General features: G+C 37.5%; 1 protein-coding gene across 1 annotated transcript in view; it reads left to right on the top strand.

Annotated features, from left to right (window-relative positions):
* LOC148551071 (uncharacterized) overlaps nt 1-14272 on the top strand; it is a 34242-nt gene extending 19970 nt beyond the window's left edge. Inside the window, exons 3-5 of the mRNA XM_088494703.1 lie at nt 13119-13406; nt 13494-13619; nt 14117-14272. Of these exons, the coding sequence (XP_088350829.1) occupies nt 13119-13406; nt 13494-13619; nt 14117-14272 (570 nt within the window). The remainder of the gene's footprint in view (nt 1-13118; nt 13407-13493; nt 13620-14116) is intronic.
* The last annotated feature ends 560 nt before the right edge of the window (nt 14273-14832 follow it).

Genomic DNA, 14832 nt, shown 5'->3' on the forward strand with positions numbered 1-14832 from the left:
TAGTCAACTTAGAGCTCTTTGTGGCATTAAGAGTAAGAGGAAGATGGCCAGTGGTAAGAATTGTCCTGCAAGGTTCATCATGGTTGGAAGCTTTAAGTTTAAACGCAAAGGTTGGTGTAGAGCTCAATTGAATGGGTCTAGGAAGCTGTTTGGTAGCTGCAGTGAGAATTCAAATTACTTATCACCCGACTGGAAAAATACAGATCCCGACAAAAATGGGTGTAAAAGCAAGGTTTGGGATCCTGGAATCCGTTCTGACATCCAACACCCCAGGAGCCTAAGAATCTCTTTGAAGTTGCTCAAGGGTTTTACATGCCTAGTTTGGGACCCCAGAGGTTACTGGAATCACAAACACTGGTGGAGATTTCTGGATGAGTTCAAGCATAAGCCACCATAACAGGAAGCTCATCAAATGTCCAACTTAAGGACTTTAACTAAAAGTGCTAGGTGGGAGACAACCCACCGTGGTATAATCATTCCTTTCTCAATTTTAATTTTATTTAGTTTTGTTTGTTTTTGAAATTTTATTTTAGTTTATATTGAACCTGGAGTTTTGCATCACATTCATGTTAACACTGCATTCTGCATCATTTCAGACTTAAAAAAAAAAAAGCGAGCACGCGACGCGACCGCATCAGTGACGCGTCCGCGTCGCAAGGAGATGGGAGACAATATTAATATGAACAGAGAGTTTCACAGGAGCAGTGCTGGAGGCGTGCTAATGGCACAAATCGACCCACGCGACCGCGTGCCCCACGCGGCCGCGTGACCTGAAAATCGACGTCAACTAGGTGCATGGCCGAAAGTTGAGCTGGAGTTGGGCTGGACTCGTGCTAGTAGCACAAGCCCTGCCACGCGAACGCGTCACCCACGCGTCCGCGTCATATTGGAAATAAGGCCACCTGCGCGATCGCGTCGACCACATGACCGCGTCACCCTGGATTTTGGCAATACTAAATTTTGAACAGAGAGTTATGCGACCGCGAGGCTGCACTCGCGCCACTAGCACAAATCGAGTTACACGATCGCGTGCCCCACGCGTCCATGTCACCTGACCTTATTGCGCATCACGCGACCGCGTCACCCACGCGACCGCGTCGCCAGCGTCGCACAACCTATCCAGATTAGTACCAATTTTCTTATCTTTTCTCTTCTAATCCTAATTTCTTCCTTCTCTCTCCTTTCTCACTTTCTTTTTCTACTTCTCATTCTTTTTCACTTTCATTTTATTTTATTTAATTTATTTGCATACTTTCATTCATTGCATATTTTTATTTTTCTAAATTTATTATTGGTGTTCAAATGTTCTTATTCAACTGTTACATGTTTTCTGGTATTTTCTTGGTGCTTAGTGACTTGTTTAATTCTGATTGGGTAATATTATTTAAATCAATGCTAATTTTTATAATACTGATATTCCTTTTGCATTGACATGAACTCACATTGTCTTTCATTACCCACTCTTTTCTCCATTGTTGCAAATTTTGCACCATTGGTATGCCATGGCTTCTATTATTTTCTCACTTACATGTTGAAGCTTCCATGTAAATGAGACCCTTATTATTTGGCATTAACCCACCCATACTTCTTTTATTTTCTTATCTCTATTTCTGGGTTACTCTTCTTCCCTTTTTCTTTCAGGATGGCCACCCAAAAGGGAATCGGAAGACGTTTACATGGGGAGACAAACAAGTCCATCTGCACAATCCTTGAAGAAAAGCATCAGTTGGAACAGCCCGTCCACTTGTACATCTTAGCATGCACCGAGGACGGTGCAACCTTTAAGTGTGGGAAGTTCGATACCGATCTCCGTGGGTTAGTACTTTCTTTTCAACACCAATAATCTTATTTTCTTTATTTGTTCATTGTTGCATCTGCATATTTGATTGCATATTTATTTGATTTTGTGCATTTAGTTACTACTTGGTTAAAATAATAAATCTCTTTTTAAGATCCTATTTTTGAAAAAAATTTCACTAATTTAAATAAATTTTTTTTTTTAAATTTTTATGTGTTAAATTTGTTTGAAGTTGTATTTGGAACATGGTTTTTGAGTCAAAGAACACACAACCTGTGAGACTTTGAGCTTATTTACATAGTTACATTATTTAACCATAAATATTTTATTCCTGTGTGTTCCTTTCTCTATGATTGTAATCTATATTTTGTTTCAATCTATATGTCCATTATTTAGTATATTTACATGCTTGCATATGATTGAGGCCATTGTTTGATTTTAGCTCACTTATCCCAAATAAGCCTACCCTTTAAATCACCCTTGTCAGCCACTTTGAGCCTTTTAAATCCCCATTTGTTCTGTATTTCACCATATCACTAGCCTTAAGCAGAAAAACAATTAAATATCCCAATTGAATCTTTGGTTAGCTTAAGATAGGGATTGTGCAACAATTAAGTACGGGGAAACTGTGGGAACATGGGTTAATAAGGGAATGTATCATGTTTCTAATTTTGAATATTGGGAATTTGGGAACCTACTCATGAAAAATCAAAATAGAAAAATAATGGAAAATCCATGTGCATTGATGAGTTATGTTTACTTTTATGATTCAAAAAAAAAAAAGAAAAGAAAGAAAGAAAGAAAGAAAAGAAAAAAAAATAATATTCAATAAATAAGCAAATAAATAAGGGGACAAAATTACCCCAATGTTAAGTTAATGAAAAATCAATGCTCATGTGATAAAAATTAAAGAGAATTTGGTACATGAGTATGGGAATTATACAAAAGTGAGAATTATGGGTAGCTAGGTATGATTTTAAAGTTATATAGAGTATATGTATATTAGGTGAGAGCTTAGGTTAATTAATGATTCATATTATAGCTCACTTGGCCATACATATATCCTTACCTTTACCTCAGCCCCATTACAACCTTTAAAAGACCTCATGATGTTTGCATTGGTACATTAAATATTTGTTGATTGGTTAGATGAAGAACAAGGTTTAGAAAGCATGACTAGAAAAGAGTAGAGTGAAAAAAACCCTATACACTTGAGAGATTAGAGTGATATACACTACCAGTGAGGGTTCAGTACTTAATTCTATGTTTCCTGCTTTCATGAGCTATCTTCTTACAAGTTTACTTGCTTTTTATTATGATTTGAATTAGTGAAATCCAGTTCATATTTCCTCTTGAAAGATTTGTTTACTTTTAACTAAGTAGGTAGAATCATTTTGCATGTAGTTGCATTCATAGGATTGCATTTCATACATTCTACCATTCCTTTTCATCTTTATAGCTTTTCTTGAGCTTAGCACGAGGACATGCTAGTGTTTAAGTGTGGGGAGGTTGATAAACCACTATTTTATGGTTTATCTTGTGCTCAATTGAGTGGTTTTTATCTACTCTTTACCCACTTATTCATACTATTTGCATGGTTTTACATTTGCCTTCCTAATTATGTGCTTTGATTGAAAATATGCTTCTTTGATCTTATATTTGCTTATTATTAATCCTCTCTTATTAGCATTAGATTCCTTGATATGTGTGTTAAGTGATTTCAGAGATTACAGGGCAAAAATGGCTTGGAGGATGGAAAAGAAGCATGCAAAAGTGGAAGGAATACATAAGAAGTTGGAGAAACTGCTAAGCTGTCCAACCTGACCTCTTCGCACTCAAACGGCTATAACTTTAGCTATAGAGGTCCAAACGACGCGGTTCCAGTTGCGTTGGAAAGCTAACGTCCGGGATTCGATTTGATATATAATATACTATAGTTCCCCTAACGCTAGGCGATGCAACCGCGTGATCCATGCGGCCGCGTCGCAGTGACGGAAATCCAGCGTGGCAAAATTCGAAACCAGCGAATTCTGGACTGTTTTTGACCCAGTTTGCGGCCCAGAAAACACAAATTAGAGGCTATAAAGTGGGAAAATACATCCATTCATAAGGAGGCTCTCATAATTCACTTCTCATGATTTAGATTAGTTTTGAGAGAGGTTCTCTCCTCTCTCTCTTAGGATTTAGGATTTCTCTTAGTTTTAGGAGTGACTCTCAATCCCAGGTTCTTTATTTTTATTTATTTTTCCAATTTAATTTATGAACTCTTCCATGTTACATTTGATGTCTTTATTAGAGTTAATTGAGGTATTCCAGACTTATGATTGCTTTCTTTAATTTATTAAAGTTCTCGATTTATCCAAATTATTTTCATTCAAGTAGAATTTCTCCCCTTTTGGCTTTGGTTAAATAATTGGTGACTCTTGAGTTATCAAACTCATTGTTGATTGAGAATTGGAATTCTTCAAGAATTAATTCATCCACTTAACTTACATTCATAGTTAGAGGTTAATAAAGTGGAAGAATAATCCAATTCTCATTACAATTGATAAGGATAACTGGGATAGGACCTCCAGTCTTCATACCTTGCCAAGAGTTTATTTTATTATTACTATTTTATTTTATTCTTTTTGTGTAATATACTGCTTCCTTACTTCCAAAACCCCCAATTTACAATCTTCATAACTAATAATAAGAACATACCTCCCTGCAATTCCTTGAGAAGACGACCCGAGGTTTGAATACTTCAGTTATCAATTTATTTAGGGGTTTGTTACTTGTGACAACCAAAACGTTTGTACGAAGGGATTTCTGTCGGTTTAGAGACTATATCTACAACGCGACTGTTTCTATGACATTCTTTACTAGCAAAAATCCCAACGTCAACCATCTCAGCTACCTAAGGTCTTCACTATCAACAGAGTTCTTTCCTTGGAACATGTAGAGATCATTGATACAACCAATGTTTATAGGTCCACTGCAAGAGGGGAGGACTTGAAGCATTACCAATCACCCTGACAAAGGAAAAAACGTCAAGCTAGTGACTCTAAAGAAGCGCTTCATGGGAGGCAACCCATGTTTTATATGCTTTTAGAAAATTGTTAATAAGTCAATTTTTATGAATTCCAACCCAAACTTGACTAACACTTGGTGAAATCCTTGTCATGCAGTATATAGTGAATAACAAGTTTGGTGTTCAAAGCCTGCCAAGGAAGCATGAATACAACTCAGAGCATGCTAGTCTTGGAGCTTTGAACAACAACTTTTTCATCACTGTGCTTCAAACTAAGTTTGGTGTCACCCAAGGTGCACACATACATGAGATGCATCGAAGACAAATAGAACAGGCAGAACTATTGGACGAGCAAAGGGCATTCGCAGAAGGAGTTTACACGAGCGAGACTGGGCATCATATAAACACTCAAGCCAGGCTCGGTTACTTAGTAGGACAGCTGCCTATATTGCATCCGGGAATCGCAAGGTATGAAGAAATGAGGGATGAATTAGCACGAGAAGAAAGACAAAGGGTGGAAGAGAGCCATGAATCAGTGAGGAAGGCACTTGAGGAGTGGAAGCAAGCAAGATTGGCACGGATGCGAGGAAATACAAGAAGACACAAAGAGGACAAGCAAGGAGGGGAGCATGGTCATCCAGATGAGTAAAAGGTGGTGGAGTTCCTTCGTTGGTCCATCCTTTTTCTATGCTTTAAATAAGGAAGATCTTGTATGAAATAGAACATGCTTCCATGATAGTTTGAACCTTTTTAAATTCTGTCTTTTAAGATTTTTGTTGAATAGGTCTATGCTTGCTAGTCTTTATGTCACTGCATCCTTTCCTTACTTACTTGTATGCTTGTCCTTTTGAATCAAATGAAAAGAGAATGAGTGTTTATTAAAAGACTAGAGTGGAGTTCATACTATGGAGTAAGTCCTGAGCTTGTGGTGTGGTCATAAGTTAGCTAAGTTGGTTCAACCACAAGGTGGGAAGACAACTATCTGTCCGGAATCGTATGCTTGAGACACACCCCATGAGACTAACTAAATAACAAGATCCTAATAAGAAAAAGGGGGAAAAGAAAAATGAAAGTGGAAAAATAAAAGAAAAAGAGTAAGCAATAAGGCTAGGCACCAATGGTTTTAATCTTGAGGCATATGTCTGTGGTGCTCCTGTGTGAGGGATTTACTTGGATGAATAAGCTCTTAGGGGTGCCTGATCACTTGGTAACTTGGGTTAGCTAACTCGGGATTATCAGCTGAAAGTCCACTATCAAGAGTAACCCTCACTACAGAGCATTTAGTAACCCAAAGAGGTGCTGGACACCAAGGTCTCAAGAAAGAAAATAAATAAACCATATGCCTGTGGTGTGTATGTATGGGGGAGAGACTTGAGGGAGTAAGTCCTTAGGGGTGCTTCAACACCTAGCACCTTGAACCAACTGGTTCGGGAGTGTTGGCTAAAAGCTTATTTTAAAGAGTTGCCCCCTTACAGAGCACTTAGCCTAAGAACACAAATAAGCCCTGAAATAACAACAAAAGGATCAATGAATAAAAGTCTCATGGGATGCAATCACAGTGAGGATTCTATGACATGATAAAGGTCTGAAAGCCAGTGAAGGAATGAACCTAAGTTGCTATGCATGAAACCACCATAAAACCAGAAACATGACTTCCACAAGAATGACTCATTTCTTTTGGCATTCCATTCATCATTCTCTTGTTCCAGTACTTGCTTAGGGACAAGCAAGCTTTAAGTTTGGTGTTGTGATGCCAGGGCATTTTGGCCAGTTTCACTGACCTTTTCTTTACTACTTTTAGGGTAGTTTCATGCATTTTCTTAGAAAATAAGCTAGTCTGGGTAGATATTCACTTACATTTTGATTCAAGCATACATTGTGCACTTTACATGATTTCATGAGGATTTTGCATGAATTTAATGACAAATTGGATGTTGCATTTCCCATGACTTGGATTAGAACTTTGATGCACTTTATTGCTTGATTTCAGAACAAAAGAGGCAAGGAAGAACCACGTTAGCAGCCACGTTAATCTAACTAACGTGACCTCTAACATGGAATGGGAGCTAACTTTCAAAGTTAATGAGAAAAGTAATCGCCAATAACGCCCTCGAAGCCATCATAGCCCACATTAAGAGTCACATTAACTAAGTTAACGTGAACTCTAACGTGGAAGAAAGAAAATGGAGCCAACATTAGTGACATTTACCTTTGTCACTAACGTTGGACCAAGCTCATAAGTGACCACGTTAAGAGCCACGTTAACTTAGTTAACGTGGACTTTAACGTTGGGAAGCAAAGGAGAAGCCAACGTTAGTGACACTAACCCTTGTCACTAACGTTGGCCAAGCCTCAATGAGCCACGTTAACTCCCACGTTAACCTAATTAACGTGGAAGCTAACGTGGAGATAGCATGTGATCGCCAACGTTAGTGACACCTACCTTTGTCACTAACGTTGGAATGAACCCATACAAGCCACTATGAGCCATGTTAACTCCCACGTTAACTAGTTAACGTGGAAGCTAACGTGGATAAGGGAATGATGAGCCAACGTTAGTGACACTCACCTTTGTCACTAACGTTGGGGATGGCTAGCATTGCTACGCTAAAAGCCACGTTAACCTAGTTAACGTGGACTCTAACGTGGGAAATAGGGGCATATTGGAACGTTAGTGACAAAGGTAAGTGTCACTAACGTTCTCGAAGGATTGGCAAGCCTACGTTGAGAGCCACGTTAACTAAGTTAACGTGGACTCTAACGTAGGGAAGAGGGAGGCTTATCAACGTTATTGGGAAAGGTAAGTCCCAATAACGTGTGCGAAGGACCAAGAGGCAACGTTAGTGGAACGTTTGTGCCACTAACGTTGAGGTTAACGTGGCTCATACTTGGGTGAGCAACGTTAGTGAAAAAGGTGATTGTCACTAACGTTCTCGAACCCACACCTCCACTTAACGTTAACACCACTAACATCCTGAGCTAAAAGTCCCTACCTACTTCACACTTTCTCTCTGCAAGCAAAGCTAAGCCCAATGAAGAAGATAACTGCTTCAAACTCAGGATCCAAAGGCCCATCCCCAAGACTTGAAGAGCCAACTAGAAGATCAGAAGAGTAGTATATATAGGAGTAGCTTTGAATTAGTTAAGAGAGCTGGAAACTTTAGGGAGCCTTTGGCCTAGAATTACTCTCTGTATTTTACTTTCTCTGCACTTCTAGTTTACTTTTAGCATGTATTCTCCATCTTTGTTTTCATTTTCCAGAGCTATGAACAAATAAACCCCTTTCATTGGGTTAGGGAGCTCTGTTGTAATTTGATGGATCAATTTTAGTTTTCATTCTCCTTCTTCTATCTTTTCTCTTGATTTTACTAGAAAGCTTTCGATCTTCATCCAATTGGGTAGTTATCTTGGAAAAAAAGCCCTTTTCATACTTGGATCTCTTCTGAACCTTGAAAGAGGAATGAAGGGATCATGCTAGAAATGCTTTCTCATGCTGGACCAAATTGGGTGTGGATGGATATGTGACTATAATCCTTCCAACACTTGATTTGGGAAATGCATGTGGTATAATCAGTGACCATAATTCATCTCTTCTCATGAGCAATTGACCAAGGAATTGGCTATTGATCAAGATTTGAGAGATTGAATTACAAGGAATTGTAATTCGATCACTTAAGATTGCCAAGGAGATCAATGAATGCATTGATTGAGGAAGAGATGAAAATGAACTTAATTCGGAGAATACAACATCTCCTGAGCCCAATGAACTCCCCATTTCTGATCTTACCCATTCTCTTTAATTTCTGCCATTTACTTTTATGAGCAATTACCCCATTCCCATTTAAGATTCTGCAATTTACTTTCCGCCATCTACATTCAGCTCTTTATTTCCAGCATTTACTGTTTCTGTCATTTACTTTCCCACTATTTAATTTTCTGCAATTCTCAACTCAAATTCTGGTTCGCTCAACTAGAACATTCCTTTAATTAAAGTTGCTTGATCAATCAATCTCTTAGGGATTCGACCTCACTCTATTGTGAGTTTTTACTTGACGACGAATTTGGTACACTTGCCGAAGGAAATTTGTTGCAAGACAAGTTTTTTGCGTATCAAGCAATTAAGGTAATTAATCAAACAGTTAATGAGTTAGTGGATTAGCCTTGCTGGAAAGTAAAGAAGTAAGGTAAAATTAAAGAGGAATAACTAACAGAAAATTACAGAGAATAAAATGAACAACTGAAATTAAAATTTAATTAATCAAAACAAAAAGTAAAGTTCTCAATCTAGTTATCCTTCAATTTAGTAATTGTCAATACAAAACCAATCCCCGGCAATGGTGCCATAAACTTGATTCGCGAAAATTTGCCTCTCAACAAATTTCCTACCAGCATGTGCACCAGTTTGTCGTCAAGTAAAAACTCACTGTAGAGTGACGTTGAATCCCACAGAGATTGGTAGATTGATCAATGTTAATTGGAGAATTATACTAGTCGAGAAAAATCAGATTTGGTTGAGAATTGCAGAAAGTAAAATTTGGCGAGAAACTTAAATTGCAAGAAAGTAGATGAACAGAAATTAAATTGCTGGAAATTTAATGATAAAAGCTTAAATTGCAAGAAATTAAATGGAAATGGGAATTAGCATGAAATTAAAGAGTAAAAAGTAAATAGAATGGGTAGATCAGAGATGGGGGTTCATTGTGTTTCAAGAGATATTGAATTCTCTGGATCAAATCCTTTTCACCTCTTCCTCAATCAATGCATTCATTGACATTGCTTAGCAATCTTAGATGATTGGATCCTAATGTCTTGGCTCACTGATAAACCACTATTTTATGGTTTATCTTATACTCAATTGAGTGATTTTTATTAACTCTTTACCCACTTATTCATACTATTTGCATGGTTTTATATTTCCTTCCTAATTATGTGTTTTGATTGAAAACATGCTTCTTTGATCTTATATTTGCTTATTATTAATCCTCTCTTATTACCATTAGATGCCTTGATATGTGTGTTAAGTGTTTTCAGATATTATAAGGCAGGAATGGCTTGGAGGATGAGAAGAAAGCATGCAAAAGTGGAAGGAATACAAGAAGTTGGAGAAATTGCTAAGCTGTCCAGTCAGACCTCTTCGCACTCAAACGGCTATAACTTTAGCTACAGAGGTCCAAACGACGCAGTTTCAGTTGCGTTGGAAAGCTAACGTCCGGGGCTTCGATTTGATATATAATATGTTATAGTTTCCCTGACGCTAGGCGACGCGACCGCGTGATCCATGCGGCCGCATCGCAATGACGGAAATCCAGTGTGGCAAAATTCGAAACCAGCGAATTCTGGACTGTTTCTGACGTAGTTTGCGGCCCAAAAAACACAGATTAGAGGCTATAAAGTGGAGGACTGCATCCATTCATAAAAAGGCTCTCATAATTCACTTCTCATGATTTAGATTTAGTTGGAGAGAGGTTCTCTCCTCTCTCTCTTAGGATTTAGGACTTCTCTTAGTTTTGGGAGTAACTCTCAAATCCCAGGTTCTTTATTTTTATTTATTTTCCCAATTTAGTTTATAAACTGTTCTAGATTACTTGAATTAATGTTATTTGAGATATTTCAGTTATTATTGCTCTCTTTTATTTACATGATTATTGCTTCCCATCTGAAGGCATTCTTATTCCAGTAGATTTACTTTTCCCCTTTTGGTCTTGGTTAAGAAATCAATAACTCAGGAGTTATCCAACTCAACAACATAATTGTTAATTATTATCTTGCCAATTGAATTGAACTTCAATAATCCCAATCTTTTCTTAGGAAATAAATAGGATTCGAAGAGCAAACTAATTAATCCCTTGACTTTCCTTTACTTTAGTAAAGGTTGACTAAGTGGAATTAAGATTCAATTTTCATTATCATTGATAAAGATAACTTGGTCTAGACTTTCAATTTCTCTTACCTTGCCAAGAGTTTAGTTTATAGTTATTTATTTATTTTACTTGTCATTTAAATATACCTGTGCCCATTGCCCAAACTCAACATTCCCCAAAAACACACTTTTTCATAATCAATAATAAGAACACCTCCCTGCAATTCCTTGAGAAGACGACCCGAGGTTTAAATACTCAGTTATCAATTTTAAAGGGGTTTGTTACTTGTGACAACCAAAACGTTTGTATGAAAGGACTTTTGAAGGTTTAGAAACTATACTTGCAACGAGGATTTATCCGCAAATTTCTAGACCACGCAAAAGTTCTCTCATCACTCACCAATCTCTCTAAGAATGAACAATTGCCCAATGTCTTGATTTAATTGCTCATGGGAAGAGTTGAGGTTCGGTCACTGACTATACCACACAAATTCATAGATCAAAGTATTGGTAGGATTACATGTCACTATATCCATCCAACCCCCAATCTAATCCAATGTGAGAAAGTAATTCTAGCATGAATTCTTCATCCCTCTCTCAAGGATTCGAAGAATTCTAATTATGGATATCCTCTCTCTCAAGATAACTACCCAATTGAATTAAGACCGAAAGCTTTCTAACAAAAATCAACAGAAAAGAAAGAAGAAGAAGATGAAAACTACTATTGATCCATTAAAATACAATAGAGCTCCCTAACCCAATGAATGGGGTTTAGTTGTTCATAGCTCCCAAAATGGAAATTGGAATTGAAAGATACATTGCAAAGGAAAAATGAACAGAAAGTCCAATGTGCAGTATAGAAAAAGGAATAATAAAAGGGAAAAAGTCCACTGTAACTCAAATTCTAAGCTATTTATACACTCTCTTCCATTAATCTTCAATCTCTGTTGGGCTTTTGGCCTTGATGGAATTGGGTTGAATTGGCTCCAATTAGTTTCCCTTGCTGTTGAGAAGAGACCTGTTCGAATTGCAGATTCTGATGCTTCACGATGGAGTCAACATTTGATGGTCAATGTTGACTCAAACGCTCTTCAGAAAAACCAGATAACATTGCTATCATTGGCATTTGACTCAATGTTTGAGGACCAACGTTCTGCTATCCACACGTACGCGTGCCTTGCGTGTTTGTGCACAAAGGGCAAAAATGATCATCCACGCATGCGCGTGCTTCACGCGTGCGCGTGGATGCAAAGATCTCATTTTCTAGCTTTAAAACCATGCAGGGGACGTTGGCCTCAGCATTGGACCTCCAACGTTCCCTCCAATGTTGACATATTCACGCGTGCGCATACTCCACGCTTACGTGTGATTCACCCTTTTCCCCATCCACGCGTACGCGTCGATTCAAGTTTTTCAAATCCAAATTCTGGGCTCTTTATCGTGGACGTTGGAGGCTAGTGTTTGAGGCAACGTTGGACTCCAATGTTCGTGTAATGACGCGTATGCGTGACCCACGCGTACGCATGGATGGTCAATTTTGCCATTCCACGCATTCGCGTGATTCACGCTTGCGCGTGGATATGAAAATTCTGCTTTTTCACGCGTACGTGTCATAGACGCATACGCGTAACTCAAAAATTCTTCAGCTCCAAAATTGATCATTTTCTCACAACGTTGGGGGTAACGTTGGATGCCAACGCTCCCTCAAATGTGAGCATAAGCAAAATACGCAGAGACTTATTTTGCTTCTCTTCCAACATTGGAGGCAACGTTGGTGGTCCAACTTGGCCACCAACGTTGCTTCCTCTTCATCTTTTCCAGGCTCCTTCTTCAACCTTCTTCCATGCTTTCTTTCACCTATCATCAACCAATACATGCATCAAAGCCTTGCTAAAGTCGTGAGAATTCTCATCATTCTTAGCATACAAGCAATTATAGCATAATTCTCATGAAATTGCATCAAATTAATCATGATTGAATGATTCTAGGTATACATAAATTTCTAACCCAATTGCTTACTTATAGCTCAAGAAAGTGCATAAAACCCATTAAAAACAAAGAAAAAGGCTAGTGAAACTAGCCTAAGATGCCCTAGCACCATATGACACCAGCAGGAGGGTGTTGTGGGGTTTCCATTTGGGGGATGGTTCTCATTATTATGTAGCCAATAAGATAATATATTTTACCATTTCCTTACATGAACCGCCTAAAAGATGTAAAGTTCCTTCTGTTTGTGTCGTTATTATTGTTTAGTTTAATGTGACTTTATGCAAAGTTGCAAACTCTTGCTAATGCATGCTTAAATATATACCTCATCAGTCACTAAATTTGGGATATTATTTAAGTATCATTGATAGTTATGTCTTGTCTATACGTAACAACTTGATGAGTATGGGATGGATAGCTGGATTTAAATTCTTATATCATAGTATCCTTTTTATGTGCAGAGCCACTTTCTTATTGATGACGATGATGATGATGAGTTTTTTTGGAGGGCTTTCAAGTATAGGACAAGTAAGCGATTTAGTCAAATGATGTCAGATATCCGTGAAGGTGTGGATACAACCCACGAATGGCTAATTCCTGCTTACAAAAAGGTGTTGGAAAGGTACTGGAAAACAGATGAGAAATGGAAAAATATAAGAAAAAAAGCAAGGGAGAATCGAGCGTCACTCTTACGTGGTTCTGTCCATTACGATGGTTCTATTCCATTGAGCTCAACTATAGAGAGGATGGCAACATAATTTAAGTGGCTTTAGATATTATTTAATAGTCATCTATCTGTGTTAAATTTTTCTTATTTTGTATTTTATGTGAAACAGAAGAAGCAATTGGGCTGTACACCAACCTACGAGGAAGTTTTCAAGGAAACCCACACATTTAAAAGTGACAAGTCTAAATGGGTAGACAAGTGGTCTCAAGACACTCATGTGAGATATAGCATAAATGTTAAATTAATGTACACACATGTATGTATGTATATATGCAACTAGAAATGATTAATTAGTTTAGGGTGTGATTAAGTGAAAGATGAGTTGTTAAATTAATAGTTTATTAGTGGATTGATTTAAGAGTGGAGAGAAAGAAGAGGAAAAGAAAGTGGTGAAAGAATATTAATTAAATGAGCGGAGAGATTGGCATCAAAGAGAGAGAAGGTAATTGATTTCATGTGCCCAAATAAAACCTATCTTCTTCTGAATTTGATGCAATTTTTTTCCCAGCAAGTTGTATTTGATGTATGCATAGAGATATATATGTTTATAGTTTATCTCATGCTGTATTGTACTAAATCTAAAGTGATAATAGGAATATTTGAATAATTTTTTGGTAGACATAATCAAGCCATAAATACCCTATTATTCTTAAATAGTGTACTATATTATTTAAAACTTGATTTATATAATTGATATAATCATTGTGCAACAGGAGAACTTTATAAAAATAGTTGGCAGAAGTTCAGGCCCAACATGCCTTGGCTCAAGCACAGGGAATGGAGCTACCACCAATTGATGAAGACTTGATTTGGGAGGAAGTGTGTGGTGGGCAAAAGAAGAATCGAGTTTGCGAAAAAGGGGAATTCTTTTCTAGCTCTATCATGTAACACCCTAATATTCAAATCCTTATGCTCGAGTCATAAGTCAATGATATTACGGTGGTACGACCCTCAAGGTAGATTTTTATTACATAATTATAAGTATAATATAAAGTGGTATTAATCGAGAAGCCTGAAAAGAGTAAAAATAAAATTGCGAAGTCGTATCAGTCACGCATCGACAACTAAAAGATAAAGCGTGAAGTCGAAAGCGATATACAGATAAAGGCATAAAGGAGAATAAGATAAGAACATTATATAGATATATAACATAAGTAAATAGCTACTAGTCGCGGCCCGCGAAGTTTAGGCCAGCTAGGGTACGGTATGAAAGTAGTTGACAACAGTATCTCCTAATCTCTCCCAAAAGAAACATAAAAGCCTCTATAGGCAAGTTCAAAAGAGTCCAATACATAATATAAGCTTTTCCAAATAAAGGTGGAGAAATTCTAAGCAAAATATAAAGTAGAGAATATAAAGATCTTTGCCATCTATCAGATGAAGCACAGCTCACTTCTGAGCACCTGGACCTGTATCTAAAAAATAAGAGATATATACAGAATGAGAAC

Source organism: Arachis ipaensis, chromosome B7 (assembly GCF_059453495.1).
Source record: "Arachis ipaensis isolate K30076 ecotype BB chromosome B7, ASM5945349v1, whole genome shotgun sequence".
NCBI classification, from domain to species: Eukaryota; Viridiplantae; Streptophyta; class Magnoliopsida; order Fabales; family Fabaceae; genus Arachis; species Arachis ipaensis.